The 14,379-nt window shown below is 34.4% G+C and overlaps 1 protein-coding gene across 1 annotated transcript in view; it reads right to left on the bottom strand.

Moving 5' to 3' along the window:
• The window catches only part of LOC149807703 (dihydropyrimidine dehydrogenase [NADP(+)]-like), a 95,889-nt gene extending 84,171 nt beyond the window's left edge, over window positions 1-11,718 (bottom strand). The window contains exons 1-2 of the mRNA XM_089969529.1: window positions 11,423-11,718; window positions 5,531-5,641 (exon numbers count right to left, since the gene is read on the bottom strand). Of these exons, the coding sequence (XP_089825655.1) occupies window positions 5,531-5,641; window positions 11,423-11,464 (153 nt within the window). The 5' untranslated portion in view covers window positions 11,465-11,718. The remainder of the gene's footprint in view (window positions 1-5,530; window positions 5,642-11,422) is intronic.
• Between the last annotated feature and the right edge of the window lie 2,661 nt (window positions 11,719-14,379).

Here is a 14,379-nt window from a genome sequence, read left to right as displayed (position 1 = left end):
AAGCTAAGATAGCAGGTAGCAAGTGGCTAATCTCATGAATGAGTTAGATATTTTATAAAAAGATACTTTACATTTTTTTTTCAATACCTGCAATTTGGATTCAATTAAGTCATTTTGCAATTTTATAACTGGGCATCAGAAAGGCCGAACTAGCAAAAAGAACTCTAGCAAGAGTTCATGACTGCCAAAAGATCACTTTTGGAAGCTCCAGGTGACACCACCTCATGAGGGTTTGGGTTTGGTGCTTTACTGCACTGCAACACAAGCAGGCGAGTATGGTGAGTGGTCAGTGGTGTTATCAAATTACCAAACAACTGGATCTCACATAGCAAATAATTATTACAAAACAAATAGCTCAAGACAGGGGAATACGAAAGCAAAAGAAAAGACAGAGGATAAACTACTGATCAAGAAGGAGGGGTTTAATTGTTAAGATAGAAAGAAGCTCAGACTTTTTATGAACAAAGAAATTAACTTGAGATCAGTCAGCGTTAGGCAAATATGGATACAAATGAGTCTGTAACCACATCAATCCAAATACTGACATATGATGGATTTACCAATTAATAGGCAGGGTGGGGTGGGGGAAGCTTGGATAAACTTGACCAAAAAATCTCAGCCTCCAAATAGCTTGAAAAAATATTCTTGCTCTAATTTTGTACACAAAATTAACTAATTTTATCCAATTTATCAGCTGAACAATAAAAATTATCCTGAAGTAAATGAAAATAAAAATTCTATAGCAAAATAAAATTCTAGGTCTCTGCATCCTGCCCTCACTACAAAGCTCACATGGGTCATCACATGTGTGTACAGACCACATGATGCACCTGTCTCTTGGAAGTATGAAACTGAACTTGATGTAGATATATCAGGAGGGAGTTGTAGCTTGGTTGGCAAAGCATCTGATTGGGTAATCAGAGTAACACTGGTTCAATACCCTCCCCACCCACCCCTGGCCAGCTTGGTTCTGCTGCCTTGGTGTGTCCCTGGAAAAGGCACTTAGTTCCCATTTACTCAGCATTACAAAGCCAACAATGTCTTAAATGTGCCATTCAAGGCAACAAAAGAAAAGAAACTAGGTCATGATTCAGACTTTATTGTGAAGGGTGACCCAAAAAGAGATTATTCAGACTGCCATGCCTCAGTGAATCTTAATAGTTTATGTTAACTTCTTACCACTCTTACACAAGTCAGTGAAAAATAGAGTACACTAATTGATCATGCTTATACATGTAAATTAAAATATTGACGAAATTCAGTTTGCCTATTTCCCAGTAAGTGAACAACATCCTGATTGCATCCTGAACAAAGAAATTAGTATGATTATATGTGATACAATGCAAAAAGCTATATTGTACAGATGCTTCAAACATTCGTTGTTGAAGATATTTTATCTGATTTGGAAAATGGTCTTCACTGGATGTACTTAACCTTATTATATTTTTTGTATTTACAATGGTTTATCCTGAGGGCTGCAGGGGAGAAAATGATTGCAACTGAGTTTCTTATATCAAAGTATTATTGTTATCATTATTATTATTATTAACAGCCAGACAGTGGTTGTTGTGCATGCAAAAGAAACCTTATTTTGTCTCGTCTGAACCCAAGATAAATAGTGTTCATCTAATGCCTACTCCTATCAAACTAACTGCACATACGCAAACATGTACATTGCTCCCTCATTTTTATCAGACGACGCACAAACCTGATTGTAACACAAAAGCAGATCCCATTTTGTCTTACAGAGAAGGCAAAAATAGGCTCTTATTTCTTTACCACAGAAATCAAATTAAAAAAATTGGTCAAATTAAGTGTTGTTATTTTGCCTGCTTTATTGCTGAAAATGATGGTTAGTGCAATTACATTTGCAATAACAGTGCAATTACATTTGCAATAATTAACCAATCAAAGTCTAATAGCATATCATATTAAAAAACATGTTTTCTCAATAACACATTAAAATACAAATATCAATTTTAAAAAAGCTGTTAATTCATACTTGCGACAACACTTAACAAAAAAAGAAGTACCAATTAAAGAATTGTTGTGAACTAAGAAACAAAATAAATTTGCGTTGAATCTGCACCCCTTCACACTGCATATTGCAATAAAATAGATTAAAAAAAACGATTATTTGATTAAAAAAATAACAGAAGTCTTTGGGTCTGCTTCGTTGAGAGTGTTGTAAATTTACCTTTGATTTAATCATGTCAGTTTTGTTTTGATTATAAAAATTAAATTTGCTGGCAGTAAACCGACCACTAGTGATTGATCAGTCATCATTAATTAAGTTCACTATGACATTGGTATACCCGTATATTCCCAATCATTTAGAAGAGGATTGCTTTCAATTATCTTTGGAGTCATTGGGAGCCTCAAGTGGCCGAAAGCACTCACCATTACGGATCATTACCATCTCACCTCTGTCTGCGTGGGTTTGAATCTCAGGTTTGGCCAATGTGTGTATGTGAGAAAGCTTGCCAGTAGCTTCTTGTGGGTCAGTGGTTCTTTCCGGGGTTTTCCCGGGTTCATCCTCCACCTGGCCGCCATGTATAGCTTATCTTGTGCTGAAAAATAGCGTTAAACCCTACAGCAACAAGAAGATTTGGAGTCGTCACAAGTCTGCCTTCTTTGCAAAGTTTTCTTGAAAATATCCAGCAACTAAAATGCCTAATATGTAAAAGAAGTCAACTTAGAATGAAACTGCTAATGTAAATGATATGATAGAAAATGGTGGTCAGATTGGGCAGAGAAAGTCCCTTTGCTAAGAAAGAGAATGATATCAGAGATACAAATGCTGTTTGTTCCTTGTGTGCAGAATGAGAAAAAAGAACAACTACTTTTGTATGGAAGTACTAATTTGAAGCTTTATACAATTATCCAAAATGACATGAATCAAGATATACATATGCTGCGGCAGGAAGGGCTGCTCAGGAGAAGATGGCAACACTAATAATTTTCTTTAAACAAAAGCTGATGATGAGGCATAAAAGGACCATACCAGGGCAGCAAAGATTGAGAGTGTTTATTGCATGTAAAAAATTACGCTAAACTGAAGAATTGTATAAAATATAATTCTTACACTGGGGCAGGGGCTCTGTGACTTGGTCGGGAACTCCCATTTTTTAAACCACGAGTCCATGACCCTCAATTTTTACCATATATACTTGCGTATAAGCCCGTTCACGTTCAAGTCGACCCCCAAACTGAACAGGTATAAACACTAAAAAGTGCATGACCTGCATATAAGCCGACTTACAACTCCAAGGCATCTCAAGATGCATGAGGTAAGTTTTAAATGCATTTATTTAGACAATATTGTATTTAAAAAATTACACGTATACTTAACTCGCGGTTGGCATTCATGATTATTAAAAAGAAATGGCATAAACTTATTTAAAAGTAATTTATTTAATTTTCTGTTTTCTTATAAAGTTTCGGAAATAATGCTTCAAAAATTATACTAATACTGTAAAAGCTGAGTTCTAGTTTGCTTTGTTGTAAGTGACCTTACACCACACCTGTCAACTTTCATGCCGGGAGGAGTAAAAAAAACTACCAATTTTTTGGGTTGCTCCACGCCTACCACCCAATTTCATAATATCTTCCGATTTTTATAGAGAACTCATGATTATTACATGATGTCTTTGATTTTCATTTTTTCTAAACAAGAAAAGTCCTACATATTCTGTTGAATCACCTGTGAATTATTGTTGTGACGAAATAATTATTTTGGTATAAAGCATTCGCGTCTTCACTAAATAGAATGTTAAGTTTGAACATTATGCACGTAAATTAATGATTATTTTTACCTCTACAATAATAAAAAAATAAATAAACCAGAACAAAAAGATAAACCACAACAATACAATCGTCCACAATTAATTTCAATCCCAAGAATGATCACTATGAATGCTGTAACTGCATATGCTATAGCTCCATTCCCATGAAAGAAACTTTCATGAGTGAACACCTGGCATTTTTATACCATATACTCCAATGTTAAACTGGTATAGTTACCGGTCGAAATTCCCTCTTATCACAAGCCAGTTTCTGGGTTTTAATGATTAACTGGCCTGTACATGCCATTGCAAAACAAAAGACAAATTCGCTGACTATCAACATAGGAGACACTGAAACATCAAGCTTTCCATTGTGTGGAAAGTTATGATGTTTGTTCAGCCAAACCACAAAATTAAAATTGATTGATATTGATCTTAGTTGATCTCTGAGAATTTTAGCCTTTATTGTTACCATTCTTCATGAACATGTAAATTATAATGGTTATGTGCCTTGTACAAATAAATGTGCATACCTTTTAAAAAATATTACCTCAATTTGTAGGATCGCTTATATCATTGAAAATTAGTAACTCATAAGCGCATGATCCAATGTAAAGGAAACAGCTATTAAGGACTAGCTGAAATGTTATCTGGAAGAATGCAATTTGGTTGAAACAATGAATAAAGCAACATCTGCATCTATGTTTGGGAATAAGTAATGATTTAAGTAATGCAATGCACGCTTTGCACTGTGTAAGTACTGTACATTATAGTTCAGCATGGTATCCCTGGTAAACTCAATTGGCCCACGAATTATGAAGTCTGCATTTACCTTTATTTAACTTCATGTTGGAGAAATAAGAAAATATGCACATGCAAAATAATGACAAAATCAATCATAGTACTTTATAACAGTTTAATAATTGTCGGGTCACTGAAAGTTACTTTTTTTTACATGCCTATGTCTGAGGACATGGAAAAAATTATTGTTTCATGTCCCAAGATTTACAGTCATTACAGTAGTCAACAAAAAGACCTAAAAACTGTCAAGTTTAGACATTGGCCCGAGGATAAGCCGACCCACCCACCCCATTTTCAAGGCCTTTATATTTTTCCTAAATTATTTGGCTTACACGCGAGTATATACGGTAAATCAAGTGCAACTAGATATTATTAGAATGTTTTAGCGTGAAAACCCCTTGTTGATTCTAAATATGCTGGCCATATTGTTAATTAGATCAGTGATGAGTGGCAAGAAATAATTTTCATGCCAGCTATACTGGATTCCAGGTCAGCACCATCTTCAATTGGAACCAATACACATGATAAAAGGTGTTTCAGTAAATCCCCATGATATGATTATTGATTCAAGTAGTGATTTACCATTGAAGGGAAAATTTCCATGATGGATACTGGTGGCCATATTGGATCTCTGAGCGGCACCATTTTTATGTGGGACCAACTAAACCTTGGGATGAACAGGTGTGATGTTTCACTGCAATCCAAACAGTAACTTGGAAGGAATGATAGCAAACAACAGACAACATGTCATCCCATCTGGCCTCTGACCAGCAGAGCTAAACACAGGACACAATTTTTAATCATAACTGAATAGAGAGAAGAAGAAAGAAAATAAGATAAATACCTCTCATAAAGCATATTATTAATCTGACTATAAATGGCTTCATAAATGATAAATAAATTAATCTTAGTAGACTACTTAATTTAAGGATAGTTGTTCTTACTGAGCACCCTTTGGTATCATTTCGCTTCCAATGTTTCTTGTTTATCTTTGTTGCTGAACTGGATACCAAACTGGCATGTTTATTGACCTTTGGGTTAAGGACCAGAATATTCTGAAAATTAAAAATATTTAATTCATTACTCCACTGAAAAAGAACTGTCTACATTATTAATAATGCAGAATTAAATGCAAAAAAGGACAAAATTTCAACCTAATTTAACAGGTAGATACAACAAAAATCTCTTGAGTTAAGGTTATGGGGATAGGGTAGGGGGTCACATTGACAAATATAAAAATGTTGAAAATTCATGTCTATATTTTGAGATCCAAATGACCTATTTTTTCTGATCTTTGTGTTTCATAGTTAATTCCAGAAATGCAAATTACATTTGTGAAATATTCAAGAAGTAGACTTCAGTTTCAGCTTTGTAATAATGCAAGAAAAAAATAAAAATTCAAGAACTGAAAATGGAGTGGGGAAATTTCTTCCTAAATTTGGGGAAAAAATGAAATATGTCTGAATATAGGATGAATTTTATGAAGAAATAAAAGCCTGGGCTTGAAAAAAAAACATTTAGTGATTTTCACTTGTTTGGGTGTTTTGTTTACAAATATTAGTGCAAATGTCGTAAAACTATGCACATTTTCAAATATGCCCTATGACAGCCAAAACAATATAATGTAACAGGGTGTGTGAGTTGTGTTTGCAGTAAATGCAACTAACACTTAGGGGAATTTGCCACACCACTGCTTGATAAAATCCCTTCATGGTGGTGGTGGTGGTGGGCTATTATATACCGGTATATCTAAGTATTTAAATTCTATAAATTTTAAAAATGAAACCTATACATATCTTAATGAAAGCAAACAATTAATGATGCTGACCAGATAATTATAATGGCGGAGGTACCCTTCAATCATAACTGATCTGGTCAACATGTTACATGATTACACAGTAGGATTTATTTTAAGGAGACAAGAGTGCAGCTTGAACCTCTCTGACCTTGCTGATTCATTATACAATGACATTATCCAGTATTACAGATATGAATCACCCTGATATATATATATATGCCCTGAACTGCAGCATTACTACTGCTTATACAAGATCATCATCATGCTAACATTTATGTTCACTGAGGGATATCCATACACTGATAGCAACAGAACTTTCTGTAGTGAAATCCATCATCACCTCCTTTGCTTTTAAATGATTTCTGGTTTGGGAGTTAATAATTTTTCAAAGAAAAGGCTGTGATTCAACCTTTCCTTGCATGTTGGAGTGTGTATGTCATGTCTCACAACCCATTCTGTACCATGCAAGACAGTGACTTTAATGAATCCTCGGGGAAGAGGTTGGATAAGGGTAGGAGTAACCTTTATGGCAGTATAGGGGTTTTATAATTTTGATCCACACCCTTGGAGTGAGGTTAGTTGGGGAACAGAATGAGACTCCTGAGTTCCAAGTCTTGCAGTTGTTTGAGGATTGGAAATAGTGATTATTGGCTAGTGTTAAAACACAACATATGGAGTTCTGAAGGAGATATCTTGATCAATACCCCAGAAAGACACAGGGGCAGCCCTTGGTCATAAGCTGGAAGACTTAATTGAGATCTATTAATTAAACAATGATGTGTATGCATACTTAAAGCAATGTGGATCAAAACTCTATCAACTGGTCCACGTTATAACCACCTATAGGCAGGGCCATTTACACTGGAAGAAATGGCACCACAGGCAAGCATTGATTTCAGCACACCACTCAGTAACAAATACCACAAAACACTGCAAAATAAATGACACCCCCTTGCTTGGTGCCCCAGTCGGTCAGCTGTATCAACTGCCCATATGATGGATCTGTCTATAGGCCTTTCTGAAAACATGCTTACCTCACCATAATTCATATAGGTTGCATGTAGCCTAATGTTTCCAGGTAGTTGATCCAGCTGAGCAGATAGTGAAAAGAAAACTATGAATTCCTAGCAAGCAAAGAGTAAACTGCATTCATGGTGACAGCAGAATTACTGATTCAATCACATGAATAAATGAATACATACATATATACACACACACACACACACACACACACACACATATATATATATATATATATATATATATATATATATATATATATATATATATATATATATATATATATATATATCTGAATCTCTGCCAAAAAGTACCAGACACTAGGTTTAAAGCTGTATCTTGACGAAAACATTAAATCAGGTCACAACTGCCTAGTTTTTATATGGTTGAGTTACTCTCACTGAGATGCATTACATATTGATGTTTTATGATTGTTGGTGATAACAGGTTAAAAATATTAAGTGTGTCATAAATAAATAGTCAACAAGAAAAAGTCATTCAAGCAAAACATTTTGGTAACAGGTCATAGTGACCTAGTCTGGGAACAACTGTATAATCCTCCTTGCAATGCATCCACAAGCCAATGTTCACAAGTTCAGGTGAAAGTGTCTTTGTATATCAAAATAGCTAAAAGTCACTAAATGGCACAAATTAGGTCACAACTGCCTGTTTTTAAATGGTTGGATTACTCTCATTGAAATGTACCCCTTAAAGTAACTTTCATAAATGTAGCTACATTCGTCCAAGATGTTGTGGATGTAACGGATGAATAAATGAAAATACATGAGGTACTAAGTGTCATGAAAATGATAACCTAGTTAGTAGTTTCAGTACAACTGAATTACTTCTCTAGATATGCACTGACATAAATTATCAAATGTGAATGGCTTGCTGATAATATGTTTTGCATAGCTGAGTTGCTCTTATTGAGATACATGTGCATCCACTTAAGTCCAAGTTATTGAGGCCGTAATGAATAACACATGAACAAATGGGCAAACCTGTATGTTTTTGACACAGAACTGTCAGAGGGTATAACTTTTTCTAGTGTTCCAGTTTCTGTTATTCCTTATGTTCCTGAGCAGTGGTCTGCCTTTATGGAAGTTTTAATTCAAATTATTCATATACTGGATGCAAAATCATTCATACCTGACAGAAGAAAGATCTAGATAAATGTTTATGACATTAGGTGACCGGTCGACTGTAAAGGATTGGAAAATTTATGAATTTTGATTTCTACATTTAAAGAATAGATAATCATCATTAACACAGTAGGTCTTAATCTGCCAATCCAACAAAATTTATCTACGTATTTTAATATTTCCAATCAACCAGTGCATTGGCAAAGTTATCCCTCAGATATTTTGCACATGGTCTGTCATCTGCATTATTGTGTGAAACTTGATTTACTAACATACATTCAGTGAAATTATTTCATGTCTAAAATTATTTGATTCTGATAAACAATGGTGTTCATGTTTCTTCTTTGGAAAATGATGTATTTAATTTATTTAACTTACATGGTGTTGCAGCAAGATTATACCCATATGAATTTCATCCTCTACTCAAAACAATGTATACATAGACATGACAAAGAATGATTTAAAAATAATGTTGATTTGTTGTTCCACATATTTCAAATTCTCCTATACACTGTACCAGAATGGTTCCTTACAGAATCAAATGTCAATAAAAGTAAACCATTTGAAACAAAAACATTTTACAACCTGTTTGTATTATTTGCATAATTTTTAAACTGAAAAAAGAAAGATGCTAATTTTATGCATGACTTCAATTTTATGTATTTAAGTATTACAAATAATGGCTAGAACTGAGGACCTTAGTATGCATTAAAACCGTATAGATTACATTCAAGTCAATTCACATAAGACCGAATAGAATTTTAACAGATATTGACATACAAGTTCCTTGTATCTTCTTCAAGGCAGGTTTTGTTTGAAATGCTTCAACTAAATTCCAGCACGGAACTTTATCAGAAACTCTAAAATTTTAAATGTTATAACATCCAAAATATAAAAGAAAACTCGATTCACATAAATAATGTGTGTGTGTGTTAAAAGGAAAGTCAACGTAATCAGAAGAAATGCGAACTGTGGATGAGATTTACCCTTATGTTATTTTTCAATATGCTCCTAGTATTTTATTTTATTGCATAATCAATAGTTGAAAAGGATTACTGAGTTATATCTCTCTTATTAAAATGATTCAGTAAGTATTTTTGTATCGATTGATTTTTAGTAGAACTTAGATATATTTGGTTGAAATAAGTTTATAAACACATATGTAACAGTTTTAATAAAGGTCTAAAATATGTGTAAGATTTTATCAAAATAAAGATGGGGTAGCATAAAGGATAGATGAAGGCATCAGATGACTGCAGACAAAAGTGACTTAACTATCATTGTTTGTCCCAATTAAAACTGAAACTATAAACATGTTTTGTATGACAATCTGGAGTTTTACACCATTTATTTTCATGAAATTATATGGAACCCTGTTTTTCTGAAAAATTAAAAAATATATTTTTTGGAACTGCTCATCAATCTGCACTCATTCCAGTGTCTGTTATATACTGTCCTACCCCTTCCTCAATTTCATTATTCCTGTCCTGTGTCTGTCTATGTATTGCTCTGACCCCTTCCTCAAATTCTTTATTCCTGTCCTGTGTCTGTCTATATATTACCCCCACCCCATTCCTCAATTTCAGTATTCCTGTCCTGTGTCTGTCTACATATTGCCCCCACCCCCTTCCTCAACTTAACTATTCCTATCATGTGCCTGTCTATATATTGTCCCCACCCCCTTCCACAACTTTGTCACTCATGTCCTGTATCATCTTCACTAGCCAAGGCTCCAATAGACCTATCAACAGGGTTATCGGAACCTTTTCTAGCACAAATGGTCTTGTATCTGTCTATATACTGATCCCACCCTCACCCCCTTCCTCAACATCAATATTCAAGTCCAGTATCTGTCTATATATTGCCCCCACCCCCTCCCTCAACTTCATTGGTACGAGGATAATGAAATAGCTTAATACAATCTATGCTAAGTGGGGTTGATTTTAAATTCAAGCAAAATCAAACGCAGCAGTAACAGCAACTCAACAAAATCAACAAATTCAACAAATCTATATACATGAACGTACATAATGTAATAAACACTGTTACTGGCTCTGTCAATTTTACATTTCAATGTCCAGAGTTATTTCTCATTTGTACCGAGTTATGCAACAACGACATTGTGTGTATGTGTATGTGTCTATATATATATATATATATATATATATATATATATATATATATATATATATATATATATATATGTGTGTGTGTGTGTGTGTGTGTGTGCATGAGTTATGGCACATTTAGACCAACATTTGGGAGCTGGAGGATCGGAGGGGTGGGAATAATTATTTCTCATTTGTACCGAGTTATGCAACAACGATATTGTGTGTATGTGTTTACAAATGTGTGTGTGTGTGTGTGTGTATATATATATATATATATATATATATATATATATATATATATATATATATATATATATGCATGAGTTACGGCACATTTAGACCAACATTTGGAGGCTGGGGATCTGAGAGGTGGGTGTAATTAACTGATATTAGCGGCGGTGTCGAAAAACAATATTATTAGCCAGAATTAATTGTGGAACTGAATTCCACTCAATAGAAAGCTGTTTGTTTGTTTTAATTTTGTATCAAGACAGCAAGTTTATCAATGAAAAATCACCATGTCTTTTTATTGCTTATCTGCATGAATAAAGATGTACGTTCTGCAAACATCTGATATACAAAACTATTATTCACGTACGATTCAATTTAATATAAATGAAAGACAGAAAAGTAACAAGGCAGTACTAGTTCACTTGAGTAATAGCGGCAAAACTGCTTAAAACGCAGGTTATGCACTGTACGTTGCAATGTGTGCTCTAGTGTTGAAATAAAAAAAAGTTAAAAATGAAATACTGCTTCTCTTACCTCGATATCAAGAACATCCCTGCTAACTAAGTACGTTGCCATCCCGAAGCTTACTGCCGTTTGTAGACAACAGGACGTTTCAACTTGCTCAGATCGTATTGTGTACGGTGTCGTAAACTGGCCAAATCACACTGATCCTTGTCAATGAGGTATGATTTTCGTTCCCTAATAGTCATATAAACAGTCACAAAGCACTTACGCAAATTGCAATTTGTACTTTTTTGTGTTTTGTTTAAATTATGCGTCATATAAATAGTCGATATGGAAAATAATCAACCTTTCATTTTTAGGCGACCGCCTCCCCCACTGACATAGTGGTACGGTCCATCAATCGATAGGTTTTTCTTTCCTACGGCACAACAGTAGCTTACCGATAAGTCAACCAGTTTTCGAAACATACATAACTTTCTTTTATCGACTTCAGGTGTAACTCAAGATTGGTTCACCATGTCAAAGTTCAATGCCATAAAAGGTAACTGAAATATTGAGACATTAAGGGGCAAAGACACATAGAAAAGTTAAAACTTAATTTGCGGTATATTGCGGTATTGCAGTATAGTCCACAAAACAAACTCGTTTTTTTTAGTCCCATTGAGTTCAATTGAAATACATTGTGACAAGCTCTTTTACTGAATATTTCAGAGAATAAGTTATACATATTAAATAATCCTGTTTAAGAAGAATCGTTCAACATTTTTATCACCCCAAAACATGTTTCCAAAGAATTTTGGGAAGCAACTGGGAATTTAGCATTTATTCCAGAAAAATAACAGAATATGATGACTGAAAAGACCTTTTTCAGGAAGTCAAATCTGTTTTTCTTTCCAACTCCAATATTTAACGCATGCGCAATCAACGTAGGGCAACTTTTAAGCATATGTTCGTGAAGAAAGTTTCAAACAAATTTTTAAAGGTTTGATATCTGTAACCCCCTTCACAGAAATAGTGTGTTTAAAAATCATGAGTACATAGTTCAGTAACCTGCCTTAAACAGACAAGGAGATATGAGCACAAAAAGCATCAGAGAGGACCAGTGCAGCGGGCAGGATTTGTAGGCCCTATGAAATATTATCCAATAGACCCCAATGAATCACAAATTGAAAAAACAGTGGACTCCATGACCGTTGTGGTCCCGAGGAATTAGTCCTACTCTGTCCGCGGTCCTGGAAAGGACTTACAAAGTTGTATGATCCATTTCTGAAAGGAAAGGGGTGGGTGGACGATTTTCGTTTGTGACCAGAATTACAATTTGTACAAAAGTACGTGTAGTTATATGACTCTTCAAGACTATATACTCGCGAAAACATGAGGCCTTAGACATCTCTTTGTTGCATATAATTAATTTCATATTGGATGGATGCATACAGGTGAACACAGCATCATAAATGCCAACGTAGTCAGATCCCAAGCCAAATCCGAGAAGCCACACGAGTTACACATAGCTGACAGTACTGTAGCAACTGGCCACACGAGTTACACATAGCTGATAGTATTGTAGCAACTGGCTATTGCAAATATGTCGCAGGATGAGCTAACTCATCATTATTATCCATATTTTTTCATAGAGATAGCAAACTAAGAGGAGAGAGAGAGAGAGAGAGAGAGAGAATACATTTCGTAGCCAATCCAATGTGTTACGTGTTTAGGCTCGAATAAACATTAACAAAGAAAGAGCGGTGAAAACAACACGCTTTTAAAAGTTTAACAAATGATTTACTTTCCTGGAAAATTCTGTAAAAATGAAAAAAGGAGAAGAACTTACGGTTGCAAGAATCAAATCCAAAAATAATCTAAGAATAATCCACGAATTAAATTACAAAATTCCTAGTAATAAATGTCTTAATAATTTCACATTTGAATCCTGATGTAAAATCCAAGATGGATGACGATGACCTATTCTGTAGTCAGTATTGTGCTTATCTACAGTTCCTAATAGAAATACAAATAATGGCACTCCGGTATTGGAAATCCAAATTAAATTTGTAAGCGATGTCTTTCCAAAATTTCTATGTGAGCACTCCTCAAAATATTTCCAGAGAATAAAGAATTAATCCTTTTAAAATCCAAATGATCTGAAGAAAATTATTGGTCAAGATCTGGCTACAACAAATTAACTTGATATCAGTACGAGAAGCCCAAAACTGAGAAATCTGTCTCAAAACAAAGATTATATTGTATCATAAGACGCAATTTCGAAATTCCCCCAAGTTGCGAAATCGGGGGGGGGGGGGTCACATGATCATGTTTATGTCACATTCACAGAATATGGCCTTGATTAGTCCACTGATTTTATTCCCAGAATAAAAAATAAAAAAGTCTTTTCTTGTTAACCCACGTAGCCCTGACCTTGACAACAACCAATCATTTTAAAATAAAATAGAACTTTGTTTACTAATTTTGAATCCAGGTCAGAATTTAGATCAACACCTGTTGTTTATAAACTAACCGTCAATGTCAAACAATTTTCTGAAAAAGTATCACCTCTAGTAAATAAATTTACATTACAATAGCATGTAAGAAAAATATAATTTAAAACAAACAATTAAATTAATATATATTAAATCAGATATACGTAACCAATGTGTGTTAAGCAGCTTTGGGATTGACATTCATTCCCATTTAATTTATTAACTAAATGGAAAATATTTGAGGAATCTGCTTAATATGTGACGTGCCGCCTTTGGTGTTCATTATTTGCTGCTAATTAGACAAGTTAACTTGTTTATTTTCGGATTATTCATTACCGTGCAGTCATAAGAGGGGACGGACGGAGTTAAGACGAGAGTCACGATGCAGTAACATAAAGCAATATATACTCATTTATTGTTAAAAATAATTGATGAAAGCGTACGTTCAACTCTTATACTTGGGGGGGGGGGCGGAGGGTGCTTTCTTCGGTTGATTTTTTCAGATCATTTGAGGAGGCCCTCCTGCCCTACTTGTGGTTGTGTTGTGCT

Source organism: Sinohyriopsis cumingii, chromosome 1 (assembly GCF_028554795.1).
Source record: "Sinohyriopsis cumingii isolate HCF-2022 chromosome 1, ASM2855479v2, whole genome shotgun sequence".
Classification (NCBI taxonomy): Eukaryota; Metazoa; Mollusca; class Bivalvia; order Unionida; family Unionidae; genus Sinohyriopsis; species Sinohyriopsis cumingii.
The sequence above is the reverse complement of the archived record's forward strand: the minus strand, read 5'-3'. Positions and strand labels throughout refer to the sequence as shown.